Source organism: Eleutherodactylus coqui, chromosome 4 (genome assembly GCF_035609145.1).
Source record: "Eleutherodactylus coqui strain aEleCoq1 chromosome 4, aEleCoq1.hap1, whole genome shotgun sequence".
NCBI classification, from domain to species: Eukaryota; Metazoa; Chordata; class Amphibia; order Anura; family Eleutherodactylidae; genus Eleutherodactylus; species Eleutherodactylus coqui.
Window position 1 is genome coordinate 159,055,773 of NC_089840.1, and position 20,558 is coordinate 159,076,330.

General features: G+C 42.5%; 1 protein-coding gene across 1 annotated transcript in view; it reads right to left on the bottom strand.

The window, feature by feature from the left end:
• Positions 1 to 18,909, bottom strand: part of ZNF511 (zinc finger protein 511) — a 54,397-nt gene extending 35,488 nt beyond the window's left edge. The window contains exons 1-3 of the mRNA XM_066600338.1: positions 18,799 to 18,909; positions 13,837 to 14,038; positions 2,374 to 2,498 (exon numbers count right to left, since the gene is read on the bottom strand). Of these exons, the coding sequence (XP_066456435.1) occupies positions 2,374 to 2,498; positions 13,837 to 14,038; positions 18,799 to 18,884 (413 nt within the window). The 5' untranslated portion in view covers positions 18,885 to 18,909. The remainder of the gene's footprint in view (positions 1 to 2,373; positions 2,499 to 13,836; positions 14,039 to 18,798) is intronic.
• Positions 18,910 to 20,558: the final 1,649 nt, after the last annotated feature.

The following is a 20,558-nucleotide window of genomic DNA, read 5'->3' on the forward strand; positions in this document are numbered from 1 at the left end:
CACTTCTTTTCATTGCGTCATTCCAGAAGCTATAACTTTACAACTTTTCCTTTGACATAGCCATATGAGGGCTTGTTTTTTTGTGGGAGAAGTTTAATGGAATCATTTATGTGTACATATAATGTATTGTGTAACCTTTTTTTTTTTTTTTATTTTTTTTATTTTTTTAGGAGCTGCTCTAGGAGGCCTTTTTTGCGGAATGAACTCTAGTCTTCATTTATCCTATTTTCAGGAACATATAACATTTTGATTCGTTGATCCATGTGACGTTTTCATCACTTTCTATTCCGTTCCTTTGTAAGGTCAGATTGGCAAAATTAACTAATTTTCACCATATTCTTTGTATTTTTATCCTAAATAATGTACTAATTTTTTAATTGGTGTCATTACGAATGCAGCGATACCACATCTATAATTTTATTTTTTTACATTTAACATTTATTAAAATGTTAATTTAAAATTTTATTTTTTTTACTTTTACTTTTTGTCCCACTGGGGCACTTGATTATCAGCATTTTTTATGACTCTTCTAATACACTGTTATACATTAATGTAGTAGTTCTTTAGAAAGCATATTAAGCTCAGCCAGATGCTGAGCCTCATAAGCCACCAAAGCTGGCAGATCTGGAAGCTATAGGCCAAGCCTCCGGGTGCCATAGCAACCCATTGGAAACACGCGAACACAGAGCCCCCTCTCTCTGTCAGTCTTTTACATGTCGTGGTCGCACTGACATCCGATAGCTGAGCAGCCGCTCTCCCTGGTATGGTAGACCCGTGCGGGGCTTCTAATACAGCACTGTCAAAATATGGCGCTGCAGAATAAAGCCTCTTACCGACCCCAAAATGGATACCCCACTTTGGCATTCCCTAAATCTTAGATAAAAGTAGTAATGTAAAACTGTGTGGCATATCTCAAAACAGGGGTAATTACAGAGCCTGGTTGGGATGGGCACACGGGCCAATAAAACCGGGTATCCCTCCTGCTCCCATGCTTGTTGCACTTTTTCGTGAGTATTTATTTTTTACCTCAGAGGCAGGGATGGGGTGTAGAAAGTCACGCTCTGTGAAGCTTTGTAAGCTTGCTGAGGTACGGCGGTCTTACACAGAAGGCGCTCAACAAACTGCTCCTGGAATTGCAGGAAGGCAAGCGTTCCCGCGAACTTCTTATAAATTACATAGGCATTACAGGTAGCAATATGAATAAGGTAGATTGGTATCTTTTTATACCACTGGATAACTGCAATCACATGCCCGGGGACTGCTCACTGGGGCCTCTGGTCACTGCTCTAGGCTCTCTGCTATAGTAGCCGGGAGCAAGGAGATTTAGAATTTTCCAGGATAAGTGGGGCTGTGTTATCCATCCTCAATTTTGTCCCCAAGTGTGGTTGAAATTGCTCCAGGAGTTCATGAGTTATGGTCACACATACATACATCCTATTGTATGTATGTGTGTGTATATTATATTTGTTTGTGTTGTTTGCACAGAAAATTTTATGAAGTCAAGGTTACTTTGACTTTAGCGGTATAATATATAACAACCAATCACAGCGCAGCTTTCATGTTACCTCAGCAGTATAATATTTAACAACCAATCATATCACAGCTTTTATGTTTTGTACAACAAATTTTATGTTTGAACGACATTGGGAAGTTAGAGAATTAGATTTGGTACATTACACAGCGGTGCCAATACTTTTGCACTTAGCATTGAATTTTCGAGTTGTGACTAGAGATGAGCGAGCGTACTCGGAAAAGCACTACTCGCTCGAGTAATTTGCTTTATCCGAGTATTGCTGTGCTCGTCCCTGAAGATTCGGGTGCCGCTGCGGCTGACAGGTGAGTCGCAGCGGGGAGCAGGGGAGAGCGGGCGGGAGAGAGGGAGAGAAAGATCTTACCTCCGTTCCTCCCCGCTCTCCCCTGCAGCTCCCTGCTCCGTGCTGGCACCCGAATCTTCAGGGACGAGCACAGCGATACTTGGATAAAGCAAATTACTCGAGCGAGTAGTGCTTTTCCGAGTACGCTCGCTCATCCCTAGTTGTGACCCCTTTACTTTTCCTATGTAGGACCTACAGAAGGCTTGGGCAAAATGTCCTGTTTCTATGACATCGGGTTCATATACATCTCTCCCTCTACATCTCTCCCTCTACATCTCTCCCTCTACATCTCTCCCTCTACATCTCTCCCTCTACATCTCTCCCTCTACCCCTCTACCCCTCTATCCCTCTACCCCTCTACCCCTCTATCCCTCTACCCCTCTACCCCTCTATCCCTCTATCCCTCTATCCCTCTATCCCTCTATCCCTCTATCCCTCTATCCCTCTATCCCTCTATATCCATCCACACACACACATATATAATATAAACCAAACTCACCTTTTATTTCTTTTAGCCTTGTCAAACCGGAAATCAAATGGATAGAGATGGGATCTGATCAAATGTTTTTTCCGCTCACCACTTGTTTTGAATTTTTCTAGACAACCATCCACCAAACACTGAAACTGGATAAAATCACGGCGATTTTAAGAAACGGTCGTTATTTTATTTTATGAAGGTTGCACCCAATATTTGACTACAATATATAATACAATTTCCTCAGTCTTAAAGGGCCACTCCGGTGATTTAAGTCCTTCATTATGTCGCTCTTTCCCCAGTATATAAATAGGTGAGCTAGTGATACCCTGGTTAGTTCTTTCTTTCTAAAACTCGAAGCCTTTTTTTTTTTTTTTCTTTTTTTTTTTAATCCGATGGTCATATGATGTCAGTTCTGACCTGCTCAGATTTGCTTGGGGGTTATGGATTCGTTTTCTAGTCAATTTCAGTTTGTGTGATGCTGTCACATGGATCTACCATAGCAATGGTGTTGAGGGGCAGGCAAGCACTCCTGTCACAGTAACAAATGATGATCACACAGCTCCTGCCACACAGTTATAATAGAGGAGATCACAGCTCATTCTCCTTAGGGCTCCTGCTCACTTGCGTTTTTCTTGCTCGTTTTTTTCATGCGATTGTCAATGAGACTTTCTAAGGTTAAAAACGCATCACAACTTGGTGCTTTGCAATTTTTGTGAGATGTGTTTTTAACATTAGAAAGTTCCATTGACAATTACGTGAAAAAAGACAGCGATATTGTGTGAAAAAAACATGCAGGAAAACGCAAGTGTTAGGAGCCCTTATTCTATACTTATGGTCCGTAGCTTATTTAGGTGAATATAGAAGGTAATGAAAACTAAACTGTCCGCCCAGCAGACAAACATTGTAGATCCTTAACTAAAAAAAAAAAACGGACCATCAAGATGGTATATGACAGGGAGCTGCAGTAAAGGAAAGTGACTAGAACAGGGGTCCCCAACCACCGGTCCACAGATCGGGCCTGGGCCATTTTTTTTTTTTTTTTTTGCCGGTCTGTGGCGCCGCCGTCAGCCGCTCACCATGTTAGTAGTGAATACTGGCAGGGGCCGCGGCTCCCCTGCAGATATTCACTAAGCATCAACTGATGTTCCCTGTGCTATTGGCAGAATAAAAGAATGCAGGATATCTATAAGCCGAGAGATGGTGAGGGAACACTTAGCTAACTTTAATGAATTCAAGTCCAGATGAATTACTTCCTATTACTAAAGGAAGCAGTAGAGGTAATTGCTGAGCTACTCGCCATAATCTTTGAAAGTTCCTGGAGAACAGGAGAAGTCCCAGAAGATTGGAAAAGGGCAAATATTGTCCTCTTCTTCAAAAAAGAGAAGGTGGTGGATCCAGGAAACTACAGGCCTGTGAGCCTGACTTCTATACTGGAAAAGATCTTTGAACAAATTATTAAACAGCATGTATGCAAGTACTTGGATAAAGATGGAGTAATTAACTAAAGCCAGCATGGGTATGCATGAAACAACTCATGCTAGAATAATCTGATTTCCTTCTATGACAGTATCACCAACTGGGTTGATCAGGAAAATGCGGTAGATATAGTATATCTTGACTTTAGTAAAGCATTTGACAAAGTATCTCATAGCATACTCATTGAAAAAATGACCAAATATGGGATTGACAAGGCAACTGTTAGGTGGATTCACAACTGGCTTAGTGATCGTGCTCAAAGAGTGGTCATAAATGGCTGCCCATCCAAATGGAAGAATGTATTAAGTGGGGTACCACAAGGCTCTGTCCTAGGCCCAGTGTTGTTCAACATTTTTATAAATGATCTGGAGGAGGGAATTGATGGAAAGCTGATCAAATTTGCTGATGACACAAAGCTAGGAGAGATAGCTAACAGCTTGAACAGTGGGCAATGACTAACAGAATGGTATTTAACAAGGAGAAATGCAAAGTCCTACATCTGGGAAAGAAAAATGAATAAAACACATACAGAATAGAAGGAATTGGGCTAAGCGGCAGACCATGTGAAAAAGACTTGGGTATACTAATAGATCATAGACTGAACAAGAGTCAACAATGTGATGCAGCAGCCAAAAAGGCATATACAATTCTGGGATGTATTAAGAAAAGCATAGAGTCTAGATCACGTGAGGTAATTATTCCCCTCTACTGTTCCTTAGTCAGACCTCATCTGAAATATTGTGTCCAGTTCTGGGCACCCCACTTTAAAATAGACATAGACAAACTGGAGCAAGTTCAGAAAAAAGTTACCAAGATGGTGAGCGGTCTGCAAATCATGTCATATGAGGAACAGTTAAAGGATCTGAGAATGTTTAGCTTGCAAAAAAGAAGGCCGAGAGGAGACTTAATAGCTGTCTACAAATATTTGGGGGGCTGTCACAGTGCAGAGGGATCAGCTCTATTCTCATTTGCACAAAGAAAGACCAGAAGCAATGGGATTAAACTGTAAGGGAGGAAACACAGATTAAGGCCATTTACACCAGCCGATTAGCGATTTTTTTCTTAGCGATAAAAGGTGTGTCTATATGTGCGCCCATCGTGCACTTTTCGGGCACTGCAAGCTGACCATTAAATTCAGTCTAACCTAAAAATCGTCATTTACTCTTATCAGCAGTTCTCCACGGGGTGTGGTGATAGCATTGTTTCCCCATAGAGAACAAAGGATCTGAGCGCAGATAATAGCCCTAGGGCTATTAACTACATTTAGTGAAGTCTTCATTTGCACACTTAATTGGTACTTTAAGTAGCTACTTAAAGGGGTTGTCCCGCGCCGAAACGGGGTTTTTTTTTTTTTCAACAGCCCCCCCGTTCGGCGCGAGACAACCCCGATGCAGGGGTTAAACAAGAACACCGGACAGCGCTTACCTGAATCCCCGCGCTCCGGTGACTTCTTACTTACCTGCTGAAGATGGCCGCCGGGATCTTCTCCCTCGGTGGACCGCAGGGCTTCTGTGCGGTCCATTGCCGATTCCAGCCTCCTGATTGGCTGGAATCGGCACGTGACGGGGCGGAGCTACACAGAGCCCCATTGAGAAAAGAAGAAGACCCGGACTGCGCAAGCGTGTCTAATTTGGCCATTAGACGCCGAAAATTAGACGGGCTCCATGGAAACGAGGACGCCAGCAACGGAACAGGTAAGTGAAAAATTTCTTGTAACTTCTGTATGGCTCATAATTAATGCACAATGTACATTACAAAGTGCATTAATATGGCCATACAGAAGTGTATAGACCCACTTGCTTTCGCGGGACAACCCCTTTAATAGTTTATGCAAAATGATCGCTCAAAGCTGTCACTCAAACTGTCATTTGAGCGATTTTTAAGCGATCATCTGCTGGTGTAAATGGGCCTTTAGAGATTAGAAAAAAACTTTCTGACAGTGAGGGTGATCAATGAGTGGAAGGGGTTACGACGGGAGGTGGCGGGTTCTTCTTCAATGGAAGTCTTCAAACAAAGGCTAGACAAATATCTGTCTGGGATGATTTAGTGAAGCCTGCACTAAGCAGGGGGTTTTACCAGATGACCCTGGAGGTCCCTTTCAACTCTACCATTCTATGATTCTCCTACAGAAGTCATTGTGTCTATGGCCCATGAGTTCTACTGTAAATCATTTCTCTAAATGTTCTAAAAGCTAAGGGTTAACTGCAGCTCATGCAAGATGGCAGCCAGCAGAGTTATGTAAAGAAAACAGAACTTAAAAGAAACCCCACAAATTGGAAAATAAAAGATTAGAAAAATGTAAACAAGTTTCATTATCTGTTTTTAATTAGTATAAAAATATATAGTTAATACTATTTTAACATTTGGTAATAGTAGACCAGGACATCCCTCTGTGGGTAAGGCTGGCCTGCCAGTTTTAGTAAATATCATAGTGACACTCAAGAAGTCTTGATCGGTGGGGGTCCGGGTGCAGAGACCACCACTAATCTCTGCAACAAAGGGACAGAAGTGCTCAGCTGAGCAATGTGTCCTTTGGCTGTGCTTGACCCTGCTCAGCTGGTTCCCTGAGTTGTAGTTTATGGGCTCTTGCCTCTGTGGACAGTAACGGAAAGCTGAAGACACAGCAGAGAACAATGATCAAAACTTTTGTTATTACTATAACATGTCAAAAGTTTTCTGAAACTACAGCTACATGCGCCAATGTGTGCAAAAGAAATGTGGTCCACGCATTAGCACAAAACGGCCAAAGTTTCATATGCGCAACTGCTCCATGAAGGTTCAGTGACAAGGGGACTACCCGCTGAGATGAAAGAATCTCCTGTCACAGCTGTGGCAGAGGACCGCCATGCTATCCCATTGCTTTCAATGGGACTGGCGCTACCGCCGCCCAATTGAAAGCAATGGGGTAAAGGCAACTCCTGCAGGGATTTTCAGGGAAGGACTTGAAATATAAGCCCTTCCTAAAAATAAGCCCTAGCTGCTTAAAAGAAACAAATATACATCACCACTCCGGCGCTGTCCAGCACTGGCGCGTCTTCTCCCCAACTCCCCTGAACTGTTCTAAAGCATTTTCTACTGGACGGGGATTTTTAGGTGATGTATTCTTCTTTTTTTTTTTTTCAAGTAGCTAGAGTTTATTTTCAGAGAAGGGCTTATATTTCAAGCCCTTCCCCGAAAATCCCTGCGGGGGTCGCCTTAATCCCATTGCTTTCAATGGGGTGGCAGCACAGTCGGCCCCATGAAAGCAATGGGATAGCATCACGGTCCTCTGTCACAGCTGTGTCAGAGAATTCTTTGATCCCCGTGGGTAGTCCCCTCCATCACTGAACACTGTGACAGTGTTTAGTGATAAGGGGACTCCCCAGGGAGATTAATGGAACCTCTGGGGAGTCCCCTCATCCTCGGGGACAAAGTGATTAACAGTGGATCATTCTGGCCAGAAGCACCTTTTAAATGTTCTTCTATAAGCAGTGGGGAAGCTATTACCTGCACAGGAGTTTCCATTAATTCCTGCTCCCATAGAAGTCAATGTAAACTCTTGCAAAACTCGCACCTATGTCCTAGCTTTTTTAGGTGCGCTCCATTTGGCAGCTCAAATTCTGCACATGTGAACGCTTCTATAGGAACCAATTAGTTCTTTTAGAAGTGTGCATTATGCGCGCGCAAAACACAAATCATCCCTATACTTGGACTCCAAAGAGCACTGCGAGATGGGGGTTTTCTGCTGGTCAAAAACGTGAGCCCAAAATATTGAAAATACAGACACTGTTAGCATACTTATCTTTAGAATTCCACCCTGTTCCCTCTCCAACTGTTTGGATCCCATGCCACATCTATGTTTATACACCTACCAATGACAGCCCATTGTATTTACGTGTTTTCTATTATGACACCACCATATTTGGGTGCAAGTTTCCGACCCACTCATGCACCATTTCTTCCATATGAAAAAAGAAAATTTCACAGACTAATATCATAAAATGTCAAAACATAGCCTTTAAATTATACAAAACCAACCCTTAAAACTGGCACATCCCCAATTTGCCTTTTGCGATATTTCCTTCTTAAAGGGATGCAGAGGACTAGCCGAACATTTAAACCCTAGGAAAAGTCACCTATTGAGATACACCTGATGCAATAGCCAATTGACAGTAACAGCAGTGTGGCCCAATAGACAGTTTCCTGCGATCCACTAGGATGATGTGAATGACCAGTGTGACACGAAATATGAATATGCATGCATCAAAGATGAATGTCTGTGATTGCTTCATCGAGCGCCAGCTCCGATTGGCTAAGCATCACAGCACTCACAGGCAGTGTTTCCAGAAGGCGGGGATTTTTCAATCCCCAGCCAGAAGAAATGATGAAGAACAGTCCCAGGGACCAGGAAAAAGATTCAGTGGAGTCAGACAGCGCTTTTTTTTTTTCCTGCAGCTAGGGCTTATTTTCGGGATAGGGCTTATATTTCAAGGCTACCCCAACTCCACCCCCACCTCCAAAATCCTCGCAAGTGGTGCTATAAAGTCAAACAACTTTGTAGTGCAACACTGTAACGCCACAAAATCGTGTTATCGCCGTGAGAAAACGCAGCGATATCGCATGGACCATCGATGCAACATCACTGCAATTAAATTGCATCACTATCATGTCACCCGTTTGTATGCGGCCTTATGGACATAACACTTAAAGGGGTTGTCTCGCGGGAGCAAGTGGGGTTATACACTTCTGTATGGCCATATTAATGCACTTTGTAATATACATCGTGCATTAAATATGAGCCATACAGAAGTTATACACTTACCTGCTCTGTTGCTGGCGTCCTCGTCTCCATGGTGCTAACGCTGTCTTCTCCTTCCATTTAGACGCGCTTGCGCTGTGCGGTCTTCTGCTGTTTCAATGGAGCTGCTCCTGCTGGCTCCCCGCTGAGAGCTAACAATACTAGCTCCCGTGCAGGTGTACGGGAGCTAGTATGTGCGGGGACGCAGCGGAATCCAGCCATGCCCGCGGACATGCACAGAAAGAGACATTTTCTTAACTGTCCAGATCCAACGCGGGTCTCCTCTGTGCCAGCTGGATCTTCTTTCTTCAGCATGGCAAATGCATCTGGACGCTCTAGCAACGTGCAGACACATGCTCAGTGCAAATTTTTTGGGGGGTGCCCAGAGCTGGACACAGTATTCCAGATGACATCTGACCAAAAAAAAAGTAGAGAGGGATAATTACCTCAGGTGATCTAGACTCTATGCTTCTCTTAATAAATCCCAGAATAGTTTTTGCTTTTTTTGCTACTGTATTTCACGGTTGACTCATGTTCAGTCTGTGATCTATTAGGCCTCATGTCCACGGGGAAAATCGGGCCCGCTACGGATTCTACATGTAGAATCTGCAGCGGGTCCCTCCTGCCCCGCGGACATGAGCGCTGAAAATAAGAATTTAAAAGCATTTACCTATCCGTAGCGGTCGGCGAAGCTTTGCTCTTCCTCACGGCCGGATCTTCTTTTTCGGCCGGCGGATGAATTCCTTACGCCGGCGGCACATCGCCGGCACGTCGTCGACGTGCCGCGCGCATGCGCCGGGCACATCCGCCGAGCCGAAGCAAGGGAGATGCGGCCGTGAGGAAGAGAAGAGCTTCGCGGTCTGCTGCGGGTGAGTAAATGCTTTAAATTCCTATTTTAGGTCTCCCGCGGATCCGGACGGCTTCCATAGGCTTCAATAGAAGCCCGCGGGAGCCGACCCCGCGGGAGACCCGCACGAAAATGGAGCATGGTCCAGATTTTTTCATGCTCCATTTTTTTTAAAATGCCTTTTATTGACGATCCGCGGGTATTTATCTACCCGCGGGTGGTCAATGCATCCCTATGGGGTGCGGATCCGCGCGCGGGAGATCCGCTGCGGATTTTAAATCACATTTTGCCCGTGGACATGAGGCCTTAGGATGCTGATTTCTTTAACACATGTGCTGCTGTTGCGGCTTAGCTTAATTTTTCCCATTTGTATCTGCTTTTCCTATTTCTTGCTCAGATGTAGGACTTTGCACTTTGCCCACTGTTCAAGTTTGGCCAGATCCTTTTGAATCCTCTCTTTTCTCCATTGTTAGCCATTCCTCCTAGCTTTATACCATTAACAAACTTGATCAGTTTTCCCTCGATTCCCTCCTCTAGATCATTTATAAAAATATTGAACATTGGGAAGAGCCTTATGCTACCCCATTTGAGACATTGTTCCAGTTGGATGTGTAGCCATTTATGACCACTCTTTGAGCACGATCACTCAGCCAATTGTGAATCAACCTAAAACTTGCCTTGTCGATCCCATATTTGGAAACCAACCTCTTACAGCTTTCCTTTCACTGCAGGTTTCCTGTGCCAAAGGAAACAAAGCAGAGCATCACCCAATCACCCTCATACTTCACTATATGTAGGGTATTCTTTTCAAAAGAGTGTTCTACCAAGTGCTAGAGAGGCTTGTCATGAAGTGGCTTGAATAAATCCGAAACGTCAATTCATTAAATGGCTACTCCGGTGATTTCTCCCCCTCTTTTATTATGTAGTGTAGCAGGTGAGAGGAGAAGTCAGCGATAGAATGTATGTGTCGCAGAGGTTGCTCAACTCGGTGATGTAGGCCTCGCATCCTCTCTCCAGTACAGGTTTTCACCAGAGCCAGGGAACCAGGTGGAGCTCAGGCACCTGCTAGATGTAAAAGGAGTCAGTCTGCAGAGCAGGAGGTAGTGTGTGTGTGTCTGTGAGCTTCAGACATGTGCACTGTGGAAGACTAAAACAGGCATTTGTCTTCCCAGGAGGCTGAGCAGATCTTTGTTCTACTACTGACTAGAGGAAGCTACTCACAAGTCTACTAAGAGGTTGCTACCAAAGAGGCTCCACTTCAAGCTGGTAAAAGCTGCCTGAAACAGAACTACCACTGTTATATTGCTTATTGCTATGGATAAAAAGGACATTCAGATGTTCATACTACTTACTACATTGAACTTTAAGGACTTTTGATTTCTTCCACTTTTACTGGGATACCAGCTGTTTATGTTATAACCTCTCGTGTGAATAAACCAACACGAACAGTCTTTTGTTGTTTGCCTGGCGTTTAAACCCCCTAGAACGTCACAGTAGCTATCCACCCAATATATATAGTGTTACCTCGGTTAGTTATTTCTTTCACTCTTAAATTACTGGCCTTTTTCCTGAGAGGTTTATGTAATCTCAATTCTGCCTAGTTCAGCTCTACAGTATTAGTGTATCTTGATGCCACTGGAAGTTAGGAGTTTGACAGGCCTTGGATGAGTAACACCCCCTGTCACACTCCTAGCTTCTGATTGGCTCAAGAGCTGAAGGTCCTTCTACCTTTCTTTTGTTCTTTGAGTGGCCGGTGCTCAGCTCCAGCGCTCTGACAGCAGGTACCCGGCACAGGCAGATGGCCAGATATAGCCGCCGTGGCAGCTTCAATTTCAAAGACATTCTGCTGTCTGCTACTGGGCTGCCAGGACCTGCAGCCCTGCAAACTCTCCACCCAATCACGGACAGAGGGCGTCACCTACCTGTCAAACTTGACTTCATCAGGAATTCCTTGTGGCGTCAAGATACGCTAATACCCAGATCTACTTGGGTCTATACTACATGAATCTAGTCAATTTATCAGTCTGTGTGATGCTGTTTCATGAATCGTACCACAGAACCTGGCTAGAGAGGGACACGGAATCTCCCATCACAGTTACGGATGATCACACAGTTTTATAATAGGAGATCACAGCTCATCCTCCTGATTGTATACTTGTGGCCTGTAGCTTATTTAGCTGAATATAGAAGGTAATGATAAATTGTCTCCCCAGCTAGCAGAAATGGTACGGCCTTTAGCTAATGCTGTGCTATTACACCATGGGATTTATTTGAAAGTAAAAAATCTCACTCTCAAGATGGTGCTTGATAAGAACCAGAAAGGCATCTGCACTGCACGGATGTGGCACAGATGAGACCTCGAGAGTGTGACAAACAATTAAGTGAATGGACAGGGATGGAATATAGGAATTATTAAAAAAAATATATTGATTTTTTAATTACAATTTCAAGCAGCGTTTTTTGAACGCATTTCACAGCGTTGGGGTGTTAAAAAATGCTCTCAATCACTGTGATGGAGGAGTGCAAAAGGCCATTTTCCCAAAACACAAAAGGCTATTAGGCAAAAACAGATTGACTCAAGTCAAAATACAGAAGGCTATACACCATAGATAAAGAACAAGGTCTTATTAACCATAGCAAAGCACAAAGACTAAAAACCCAGAAGGCTATCAGTTCTAGTTTAAGCTGAGAGACTTTCAGGTGTAAGCTTAGGCCATACAGGTCCTGGTTCTGAGTAATAAGCGCACACAGAGCCATCTGCTATAAATTTTGATTCTTGTAGTGTTAGCGCAAAGGCAGAATCCAATCCAATAAAGCAGGGTGATTGTACTCTGGACTGGCTGGAGATCCTCTCTGAAAGTGCTCATTTCTCTGCCAAGCTATCCTACTCCAATCAGTGGTAGAACTAGGTGTTGTCCAGATTAGTAAATACTGTACTTCTTTTATCAGGTGCTTCCATCAACAGATGGAATTTAGAAGGTCTTATAACACAAACCTCCGAGCCAGGTGCAACAACCCACTGAGTACCCCACCATCACTGAAGAGTTCCCCATAACTGTAGAAATATCTTTGTGAGGCAGAGAAAGGAAAACTCTTTCATAATGTCCAGAGACAAGAGAGTCCAGCATCTGCTGCAGGAGACAACAGACAATAGGATGATTCAAGATTATCCAGTGACTTCCCGTGGAGACTCACATGGGGAACAGGTAACCTCTCTGATTTTGGGAACACAGTTCTGCAGTCTGCCACCTTTACAGATCTGGAGAAATCCCTGAAAGAGCAGAGTTGTTTTTTGTAACCTTCAAAAAAAATCTAATTTGCAATACACGAATAGCAAACAGCCTGATATCGTGTCCACGTGCCTTTGGTCTTAAGGCCTCTTTCACACAGACGTTTGCGATATTGCCGCTACAAAATCGTGGTGATATCGCAGCTTTGCTCCCGCGATTTTGTAGCGTCAGCGATGCTTTAAAAAAAAATAATATCACATCACTGCCGCGTGCGATTAAATAGGACGATTGTTTATCGCAAAAGTCAATAGGAGTTTGTAATGTTAAAATTGCATCACACAAAAATCACAAATTCAAGCGATGCAATAAACAAGGAAGCTTTAAGGGAAACATTGGCGATTTAAAAAAATTAATCACACATCACAGAAAGCTAGAGCATGCCGCGTTTTTTTTTCTCGCAACATAGCTTGAGTGAATACATCGCTAATGTGATGGAACCCATTGGAAAGAATGCGTTTTGTAGCACTGTCACATTGCTGAAAAAAAAATCGGGCAATTTTGTAGTCTATGTGAAAGTGTCCTAAAGGAGATGAGATTGAAAGTGTGCTCTATTCATTGAGTAAAGCCTGACTGCTGACAGATCTTTCAGAACTCAGTTGACAAGCAACAGAGACAAAGGAAGCTGGAAAGACTACAAAAGCATTGCTAATGACCTGGGTGTATGAAGCACAGAATATTATAATACAGCTGGAATTCAGGAAGCTTATGATGAAGCACACATACACATTCCCATATATATCCACTCTACTACTATAAAGGCCTCTCTCACACAAGCGTGTGGTCACGGTGTATTATGTGCAGTTTTTGTACACCTAACGTGCAGTATCAGCCTCCCATACACAGCACGAAAAATGCTCCCCCCCCAAAAAAAAAAAATCATGGCATCACCATCTTGGTGCGTATTATGTGTAAAAAACACGCCAAGATATAGTACGGGGATTGTCAACATGCAGTAAGTGTGCATGTCATTGCGTACTTGCTGTTAATTCACGAGAGGCATACAGTTCATTATGCCCCTGTAAAAAGGCAGTGTGTAAACAGATACAGCTCTGAAATAGGTGCTTTAACAAGCTCAGAATTACGTAATCACATACCATATTGGTATTTTCTGCCATAATCGTGAAGAGAGAGTCATGCCACTCACGAATGTGGATGTCCAAAAGCCTGACAGACGGAAAAGATCTTTTGCAGGTGGAACAAACATTTCTATGCAGCGCGTTGTAGTGATGTTCATAGGACTCCAATGTGTCAAAGAGCTGCATACAATCTGCCACCGGGCAAGGAAACTGCAACACCCTGGAGAGATAAACACAAGAAAGGTCTAAGAGAAATGGAAAATTCAAAGGAGATTTATGTATGTAGTACATAGATAGTAAGGCAGCAAATATGACCCCCAACTCCCTGCAGTCAGCAGCCGAGGACAGAGCTCTAACAAGCAGTATATGAAGTGTACAGAATAGCCGGCAAAGACCGTGTACGGGCTGCGGTAAGCACTGCGCATGCCTGGGGTTATGACGTCACAAACATGCACAGTGTGACTTATTTTCCAAATCCCCCGTTCTGTGTAGAGAGAGTGTGGCTGCATATTAAAGGCTGTTCATTTGAAGGGAGACGCAAGGAACTAGAGTGTGCTGTGATTTATTTCTCCTGTATTTTACATGCAGTGTCCACTCGCAGTCCAAATGCAGGTGTGAATGGAAGAATGACAGTCGATCGACTTTCATTGCCTCTATTCACCGCATGTTATGCAGAGAAATATGGGTGTTTCAGTACCAGAGATATTTAGTTTCATTTTTTAAGGGGGCTTGTTTTTTGCAGGTTAAGTTGTATTTTTCATTTTAGCGTACATATAAAGTATTATATGATTTAATTTGCTTTCTGAGAAGGACTGGGGAAAAAAAATCCCACCATTTTTTAATTTCATTTTTACGGAGATCCGGCATGCAGAATAAATAACGTGATCGCCTTCTTTGGGATAGCAGGATTCCAGCAATCTAAGTTTCTAGAGAATTTGTAAAGATTCACTGAGCCAGCAAGAACTCTAATGCTTCATTTACACGGGACGACTGTTGGATAAATGACTACACAAGTGGTTGTTGGCACTCGTGCAGAGCATTTAGACAGACAGATCATCGTTGGCTACTGCAGACTACTTGCTCAGCACTTCATGCTCTAATAGAAGCTATGCGCGTTTACACGCAGCGAGAAGTCAGTGCTCCTACGATGATTTTTATGCTGGTTGAAAGTCATCTATATATATATAAAGCTGAAAGCACTGATTGACTTGACTTGACTTGCTGACTGAAACATGAATTTTGGCACGAGCATAGACTATCTCCAAAATAGGAAAAGTAATTGGGTCCCAACTCGATTTAATTCTAGCGCAAAAAAATTGGCGTCGAAATTTTACGTACATAATCTAAATCTGTCACTTCCCAATGCCTTAGAAACTTAAAATTTGGCACGAGCATTGATTATGACATAAATAGGAAAAGCTAATGGGTCCCAACTCGATTATTCAATTCTATGCGCAAAAGAATTGGCGTAAAAATTTTACGTTCGGAATCTAATTTTCTCACTTTCCGGTGTCATAGAAACGGGAAATTTGGCACGAGCATTGATTATGTTATAAATAGGAAAAGTTCATAGGTCCCAACTCGATTATTCCATTCTATGCGCAAAAGAATTGGCGTAAAAATTTTACGTGCGGAATGTAATTTTTTCACTTTCCGGTGTCATAGAAATGGGAAATTTGGCACGAGCATTGATTATGTCATAAATAGGAAAAGCTAATGGGTCCCAACACCATTATTCAATTCTATGCGCAAAAGAATTAGCATCCAAATTTTACGTAGATAATCTAAATCTCTCACTTCCCAATGTCATAAAAACATGAAATTTGACACAAGCATTGATTGTGTCATAAATATGAAAAGTTAATGGGTCCCAACTTGATTATTCAATTCTAAGCGCAAAAGAATTAGTGTCCAAATTTTATGTACGTAATCTAATTCTCTCACTTCCTGATGTCATTTTATATAAAGGAAACGTCGCATGGTTACCTCCACGTGGTGTTTCCTGGGTAACGCAGAGAACTATGCAAAATGGTGAACATATGTTTTTCTTCAGTATCTCTAAAGTAACCACGACTTCGTAAGATTTTCCGCGTGAACACCAGATAAACACCAGTACCAAATTAACTCGGGCGAAGCCGGGTATATCAGCTAGCCTGTATATATAAAGCTGAAAGCCCTCACTGACTGACTCACTGACTGACTGACTCACTGACTCACTGACTGACTGACTCACTGACTGACTGACTCACTGACTGACTGACTCACTGACTGACTGACTCACTGACTGACTGACTCACTGACTGACTGACTCACTGACTGACTGACTCACTGACTCGCCAAAAGTTCTCCAACTTCCCAATATCGTAGAAACATAAATTTTGGCACAAGCATAGATTATCTCCAAAGTAGGAAAAGAAATTGGGTCCCAACTCGATTATTCAATTATAGCGCAAAAGAATTAGCGTCGAAATTTTACGTACGTAATCTAATTCTCTCACTTTCCGGTGTCATAGAAACGTGAAATTTGACACGAGCATTGATTATGTCATAAATAGGAAAAGCTAATGGGTCCCAACTCCATTATTCAATTCTATGCGCAAAAGAATTAGCGTCCAAATTTTACGTACGGAATGTAATTTTCTCACATCGAAACTTAAAATTTCGCATGGGCATTGAATATGTCATAAGTAGGAAAAGTTAATGGGTCCCAACTCGATTATTCAATTCTTTGCGCAAAAGAATTAGCGTCCAAATTTTACGTACAGAATGTATTTTTCTCACTTTCCGGTGTCATAGAACCGTGAAATTTGGCACGATCATTGATTATGCCATAAATAGGAAAAGCTAATGCGTCCCAACTCGATTATTCAATTCTATGCGCAAAAGAATTAGCGTCCAAATTTTACGTGTGGAATGTAATTTTCTCACTTTCCGGTGTCATAGAAACAGGAAATTTTGTACGAGCATTGATTATGTCATAAATAGGAAAAGCTAATGGGTCCCAACTCGATTATTCAATTCTATGCGCAAAAGAATTGGCGTCCAAATTTTACGTGCGGAATGTAAATCTCTCACTGGTAAATCTCTCCCACAAGGTACTGTATGACTTTTTGATTAATTTTTGTTCATTTTTTTTTCTTGGAGATGGCAGTAAAAATTTACTATCCTGGCACTGCATATTTTTTCCTGTTGGCGTTCAACATGCTGGATTAATAGTGATATTTTGATAAACTTCACTTTTACGGACGTGGTAGTACGGTTTCTTTTTTTTTTAAGCAATGACTTTGGAATGCTTTATGGAGCAAACGTGGAAGGGGTTAAAGACTGTTCATTGAATAAAAATTAGAAAATTGCATATAATAGATTCAAATACAAGATCTGCATAAAACCCAGTTCAAAACAGTCACATTTTTTCACTATGGATTTTCCTGCTATTTTACTGCAAAATCAATCCGTATTTGGCTGCAGATTTCACAACAGCAATACAAAATTTGGAGCATGTCCTAAAATCCATGAGGCTTTTTTCCTATTGTGTGTGACTGCAAGGGATCGCTACAGTCCCTTCCAGACTGGACGGAATTGGTTTCAGGGTGCTGGACAGAGGAGGCTATAGAAAGGCCAATAGATCTTTTTTTACCCATTTTACACAATTTTGTGCTTCCTGTATTTTTTTTTTTTTTTATCTGAAAACCCCTTCAAGGGCATCAAAAAGTTCATTTCAAGTGATGATATCATGGGGTTTAATGAAAATATGCATTTTAACATTTCAGTGATGGAAATGATTGAAGAATATGTTCTCCTCTAATAAATTAATCTCTGTTCCCACTGTTTGCAGTGTAAATTCAGAATATATGCTAAATACACTGCATGTACATAAGCAACTGTATGCCAAGGAATAACATTCCTTTTCCATAACTCACTGCAAAATGTACAGAAAGGAAAAGAAAAAACATAGAAGATTAGCTAAATAGAAGTGCATTGTAAACACAGCCAGTATTTAGCCTTCAAAGTCTAGGGCTGCCTGTCACAGCCAGGACGGAATATCGTGAGCGATATTCCGCCGCAGGGGAGAGCACTGACATAAAATTGGAGCAAGTCGCAGCAATCCTGTGTGCGGAGAATCACAATGATACACCGCTCATGGATGTTAGGCTGCGCTTTCTATAGTTAGCTTATAGAAAGCTTTTTCTGGCGTGATCCACAGCGATTTATCGCAAGCGGATCATCGCCCTTGAAAGGCAGCTTTAGTCGTTCTCACACAGGCGACAAAATAGTGAGATTTTCTCACGATGTAACATTACTACAAATCGCATGTATGCGAAGCCCATGCTTTTTTAATGGGTTCCTTCACATAAGCAATGTTTTGTGGACTGCTGCAGTGTGATAAAAAAACGCGATTTGCGGTGTTTTGTAGCCCATGTTTCCCTATGGAGCCTTCCTTTGTGCTGCATCGCATTGCATGAAAAGAATAGATTACTTACCGCTACTCCTTTTTCCAGGAGTCATCACGATAACCCCATTTACATATGGAGGTTGCCCTCTGACCTTGGTAGGGACAGGAAAAGCCCTTAAAGCACCTCCCCTCCACCATCTCCTCAGTGACTTTCAAATTATTACGGTGGACAGTGTATACTGAACCAAAATTATCCTTTATTTTGTCACATTTTACATTGATAAAAGAACGAATATTCTATAGGGGAGGGAACTATGGGCCGTCATGACGACTCCCGGAAAAACGACAACCGGTAAGTAATCCATTCTTTGCCCGGTTGTCATCCCGATGGCCCCATTTACATATGGAGTAATACCAAATTATAAGTAACTTATGGTGGGACTACTGCCTGGAGGACTTTCCGTCCATATCCCAAATCTTTGTCAAACTGCACATTAACCCTATAGTGCTTAATAAATGAGTGCAGACTAGACCAGGTAGCCGCTTTACAGATTTGTTTAGTGGAGGCCTGTGTTTTCTCTGCTTACGAGGAGGAGAGGGATCTTGTTGAGTGGGCTCTGATATTTCCCAGAGGATTGAGACCCCTTGTTTTGCACGCCTCCTGGATGGCCATCCTAATCCATCTTGCAATGGTACTTTTAGACGCTATCTTTCCTCTGCTTGGCCCCTGAAATTGGACAAAGAGGCTTTTAGGTTTCCAGAAGTATTCGGTAGCCTCTAGAGAGTAACATAGTAACATAGTTTGTAAGGCCGAATGAAGACAATGTCCATCTAGTCCAACCTGTTTTATCCTCTTGTGTTGTTGATCCAGAGAAAGGCAAAAAAAAACCGTAAGAGCAGAAACCAATTAGCCCTTTTGGGAGAAAATTCCTTCCCGACTCCCTAATGGAAATCTGACTAATCCCTGGAACAACCCCTAATAGTTCCTACCTGCCTGTATACCCGGATTAACAATTAACCTAAGATTTATATCCTGTAATATCCTTCCACTCCAGAAAGACATCAAGTCCCCTTTTAAACTCCTTTATGGATTTTGCCATCACCACATCCTCAGGCAGGGAGTTCCACAGTCTAACTGCTCTTACAGTAAAGAACCCCTTTCTGTGTTGGTGATGAAACCTGCTTTCCTCTAGACGTAGCGGATGCCCTCCCATTACCGCAGTCCTGGGTATAAACAGATCATGGGAGAGATCCTTGTATTGTCCCCTCATGTATTTATACAGAGTTATTTGATCGCCCCTTAGACGTCTTTTTTCTAGAGTAAATAATCCCAATTTGGATAGCCTCTCCGGATATTCCAGTCCCTTCATTCCATGTATTAGTTTAGCTGCCCTTCTTTGAACCCCCTCCAGCACTGTAACATCTTTCCTGAGCACCGGTGACCAGAACTGTACACAGTATTCCATGTGAGGCCTGACAAGTGCCTTATATAGTGGGAGGATAATGTTCTCGTCCCTCGCCCCTATACCTCTTTTAATGCACCCCAAGACTTTATTAGCTTTTGCAGCAGCTGACTGGCATTGGTTACTCCAGTTTAGTCTACAATCCACTAGTACACTCCCAGGTCTTTTTCCACCTTACTTTTTCCTATACTTTATATTGGTGACATCTGTTTCTGCTGCCCATGTGCATAACCTTACATTTTTCAACAATGAACTTCATTTGCAATTTTTCTGCCCAAACCCCCAGCTAGAACAGCCCTCCTAACGCCTAAGCTATGGAATTCGTTTTGTCATTACAGGAATCCTGGCAGAAAGAGGGTAGGGTAATTGCCTACTCTCTTTTAAATTTAGGAACTACATTCGGAAGAAAGGCAGGATCTAAGTTAAAGATAATTCTATCGTCATATGCGGCTCCACACAACCTAACACCTGTAATTCCCCCACTCTCCGTGCCAAGGTTATGGTGACCAGGAGACTGACTTTAAGCGTGAGCAACTTTATGGGGAGTTGGGAGAGAGGTTCAAAGGGTGGCTTACAAAAACTGTTGAGGACTAGGTTTAGGTCTCATGTAAGAAAGGTTTCCCTGATAAAGGGCCAGAGTCTGTCAGCCCCTTTAAGGAACCTGTGGACCCAGCGATGCTCAGCTAATGGAAAATCCAAAATGCTGCCACCTGTACTTTAAGGGTCCTTAGGCTTAAACCCTTTTCTAGGCCTGCCTGCAAAAATTCCAGAATTATGGGTATATCTATGTTTGGGGGCTCACTTGGATCTAGTTTACAGTATTCCGAGAATTTCCTCCACACCTTGTTGTAAATCGCTATGGTTACAGGTTTGCGGCTTTTGCC